Consider the following 4181-nt stretch of genomic DNA (forward strand, 5'->3'; position numbering starts at 1 on the left):
TAAAGACAATTTCAATTGATTTGTAAAACTATTTTAATTTTCAGACAAAAAATTGGGTTCGAAACTAGTTTTAATGCAAATTTGGGCATTTCTTGGCCCTGACGAACATGATGGGGCAAAAGGATGCGGCAGCGCGCTGGGCGCACGGCCATCGCATCCCAGAACAGACCCGGACACGACCCCAAATCCGTACTCAAAAGGACAAAAACAGGACAAAACGGACGTCCGTTTGGGGTCGCGAGGTGGAATTGGCCTTATTCTCTGTCGATGACGCGAGTCCTGAGTCCTGAGTCTGAGTGACAGCTACTTCATCATCTCTGGTTAAAAGTTAGAAACGCGACTTGGGTGCAGCGACGCGTTGAATCAGCGAGCGAGCCCGCCCCCAGCCGGATCGGATGCTCTAACAAGCGTTCACAGAATGTCTACGCGCATCGCTAGTACCGTTGAAATCCGGTTGCCGGCCACGGAACGTGGAATTATAGAAAAACAACATAATCGTTCAAGTCGTCAATTCTTGGCGATCGGCATCAATGCTAGTTCATCAATTCTTGGCGATCGGTTACGAATTTTTGGACAGGCGGCTAGTACTAGTAGTACGACTGCCGGAGTTAAGTTTGGAAGAAATTTGTGCGAGTCGAGTTTCCTTGCGCGGCGAATTTCAGTGGCTCCTTTCGCCGCAACTTGCAATGAGTGTTGACGCGTCCTTCTCAACCCTACAGGTACTGTCCGAACATCAACGTGCATCTACTGCCTATTCACTCTACGGCCTCGGGCACGACGGCCAGCCCAGCCAGCTGCCCGCATGTGGCGGCCACCTCGCCTCGGCAACGGCGTCTCCACACGCAACAGCAGGAAGAGAATCTCTCTGCCTCTCACTGCCCACAGCAACATGGGCTCTGTAATTTCTTCACAGTAACATCAGACCCTACCATAACCATCACCACAAGGACTTGTATATTTCTTCCTAATCTTTCATGTACTACCACTACAGTAGAGTAACTTTGTCTACTGTGGCTTAACCTGTCTAGCCAATTTGCGCTAGTTTATTAAGCAGTAGTAGAATATATGATGAGAGGACGGCAAGCGTAGGCAGGAAAGTTAATCATGTGTCGTCGTCCCGGTTGTTGAATGACCCCTCCAAAGATTCCTCACCTATCTATCTACTCTCTCTGTTCGAAAATACTTGTCATCAAAATGGATAAAAAAATGTATCTAGAACTAATATACATCTAGATACATCTTCTTTTATTCATTTTGATGACAAGTATTTCCGGACGGACTGAGTACCTATCTATCTTGGCTTGAACAGAGACAGTCAAACATGCCGTGTCTAATCTCAAGCTAAGATCTGACTTTAACCAGCCCGCACATGTGCAAGGACATACGTGGAGGGCCAGATCTAGCGAGGCGATCGTTGCAACCACTTTTAACTTCTTGTGCCGCCTGCTACGAGAGAAGAGATCCACCGCTGCTCCAGCAAAACCCATCTCCCACGGGAAGCTACAACGGCCTAATGTAGGGTTGCCAAGAATTTAATACTAGTTGCTTCATTACGGGCGGCCTTAGAGCTGATGGAAAGTGCTTATGATTCATTACCAATGGCCCATTGTCACTTTGTCAGCTTGTAGTTAGTACAACTTTGTAAGCAATGATGCGAAAATTTACAAGAAATGAACACATGGAAAGAGGGGGAACAAAGACCATAGCAATGTTTTTGTGAAGCAACACTACTAATCATACACCAAATCTCAAGTACAGGAGCCAAACTATATTAGGATTAGCTGAATAAACACTTGTCTCGGGACAGCATTACAAAACAAAATTTGACACCACTAGCTGAGACGGCCACAGCATTAGACCAAAATCCCACTCCTAACCTTTTTCTTGGAAGGGTAGTATATCCCGGTCTAGTTAACAAAGGATTCTGCACACCTCTTCTCCGGAGCATGAGGTATTTGCATCCGCACCTCCATCACAAATTTAACTTCATAAATCTATGGATTTCATTCGGCAAATTTCCCTCCTTTCAAGCAAAAATATCACTGCCAATATAAATGCTACTACTCCAGAAGATGATATTTTCAGTGAAATACCCAAATTAAGACTCTCTATGATATTTTCACTGAAATACAACCAGCCTATCTTATAACATTTCCTGCAACTTTTACGCTTCTTAGATGGGTTTGACGTATTCGGATTATTGACGCAATATTTGGAGGACGCCGATGCAAATTTCACACTCCGGGAGAAAAGACGTCCAAAGGCAGGATTAGAGTCTCACTTTACCCCTTCGAACTACCCTTATTTACTAACATCGCCTTAAAGTCTTGCCCAAAGGACACGAAGCTAATTAAACCAACAAAAATTAACACATGGATGGATACCACTGATTAATCAGCCTTACTCAGCTCCCCGCACGAATCCTAGTGCGTGCGTGCATGCATGCACCCGCGCGCGCTCAGAACGCGCTGATCTCGCCGGCCGCCGCCGCCGCCGCCGCCGGCACCTTGCGCGGGCACAGGGACACGACGCCGCCCATCGTGTTCTTGCAGTGCGCGATGGCGCCCTCGATGGCGCTCTGGAGCTCCTCCATCGACGACGACGACGCCGCCGACAGCGACACGGGCCGCATGCCAATGCTGCTTGTCATGGCCGCCGCCGCCGCGGCCGGCACGTCGGGGAAGCCAACGCCGCCCGCTCCGCCGAAGGAGAGCATCCCGGAGTGGTTCGGCGACGACCGCATCGACGACGGGCAGCTCGCCGCGCACCGCTTCTGACGCGGGAACCGGAGGTTCCCGGAGAACGAGTTTGAGTGCGCGTACTTGCCGGTGCTCACCTCCGCCGCTGCCGCCGCCGCGGACGCGGCAGCGTGGTCTTCGTCGCCCCGCTTCTTCCGGATCGAGAAGCTGAACGGCTTCTTGAAACACTGCTGCTGCTGCTGCGCCGGAGGCTGCGGCTGAGGCTGGTTGTTCTGGTTCTTGGGGATCTGGGACAGCTTCTCGTACAGGGGCTTCACCTTCTTGGCGTACTTCTTGATCACCTCCTTGGCGAGCGACTTGTTGGACGGCTTCTTGGCGGCCGGCGCGCCGCCGCGGTGGAGGAAGACGGAGGAGAAGCGGGTGGCGAAGGAGGAGAGGTACTGCTTGCCGGTGCGCTTGGCCGGCGGGAGCCCGGCGTAGGAGGCGGTCCCCCGGAGCAGGTTGAGGTGGCGGTCGTCGTCGGCGGCGGAGCTGGGGCGGGAGGAGGAGGGCGCAGAGTCCGGGAGCAGCAGCGCGGCGCAGTCGGTGGAGAAGGAGGAGGAGGTGCTGCCGTTGGAGTCGCGGGAGGAGTTGGAGGCGGAGGTGGAGTCGGAGGCGGAGGCGGAGGAGGTGGAGGCCGACGCGAGCAGCAGCGTGCGCACCATGGAGATGCGCGGCGACAGGTGCAGCGGCAGCAGCTGGCCCTTGTAGAAGAGGTCGTCGGCGGGGCACAGCTGCGCCGCCGACCGCTGCTTGGCCCCCGGCGACTGCGTCACCGTGAACTCGAACTCGGACGACGACGCCGAGGACGAGGCCGGCGACGGGAACGACTTGGCGCCGCCGTGGCCGGCGTCCCTGGCCCTCGCGCGGCCCATGGTTGGTTCGGTTCACGGTCCTACGCCGCGGGTTCGTTCATGGCGGGCGCGGGAGGAGGCAGGAGAGGAGTGGGAGGTGGGGGCGGTGGGCAGAGCAGAGCGAGGTTGGATGGGATGGGAAGATCGGAGGAAGAAAGGTGAAAACTTTTACGAGACTGACGACTTTATGATTGATTGGGTTGGGAGCCGCGCGCGGCCTCGTGTCTGAGACGAGAAAGATGCCTACTATGCAGTGTGCACCGTCAGTCACGTGGCGGGATGCCCTCGCCAGCCGTTCGATCGACCGCCATAAAAAATGGGCTTCTGGAGCACTGCTTGCAACGCTGGATTGATTGCTCGGCTGAACTGAAACTGAGCTGTTTCTGCTGAAACTCTGGCAGTAAAGCTTGTACGTTTCGACCAGTGTTTGGAACACGGGACTGTTTTCTCAAATCCTCACTGTAACTGGGCCGTTTCATCTGAAATCCTGTTAAAGCTTCTGTGTAGTACCATTCATGATTAATTTGGTCTACTGTACTACGTGGGTTGAAAGTTGAGGTGGCTCACACAGTGATAGCTCGTGATTTAA

The 4181-nt window shown here is 53.4% G+C and overlaps 1 protein-coding gene across 1 annotated transcript; it reads right to left on the reverse strand.

The window, feature by feature from the left end:
* Positions 1-1685: 1685 nt before the first annotated feature.
* Positions 1686-3807, reverse strand: LOC123054421 (probable membrane-associated kinase regulator 1). The gene has a single exon (XM_044478200.1). It carries the CDS (start codon positions 3611-3613, stop codon positions 2459-2461), a length of 1155 nt encoding a protein of 384 aa, XP_044334135.1. The 5' UTR covers positions 3614-3807; the 3' UTR covers positions 1686-2458.
* Positions 3808-4181: the final 374 nt, after the last annotated feature.

Source organism: Triticum aestivum, chromosome 1A (genome assembly GCF_018294505.1).
Source record: "Triticum aestivum cultivar Chinese Spring chromosome 1A, IWGSC CS RefSeq v2.1, whole genome shotgun sequence".
NCBI classification, from domain to species: domain Eukaryota; kingdom Viridiplantae; phylum Streptophyta; class Magnoliopsida; order Poales; family Poaceae; genus Triticum; species Triticum aestivum.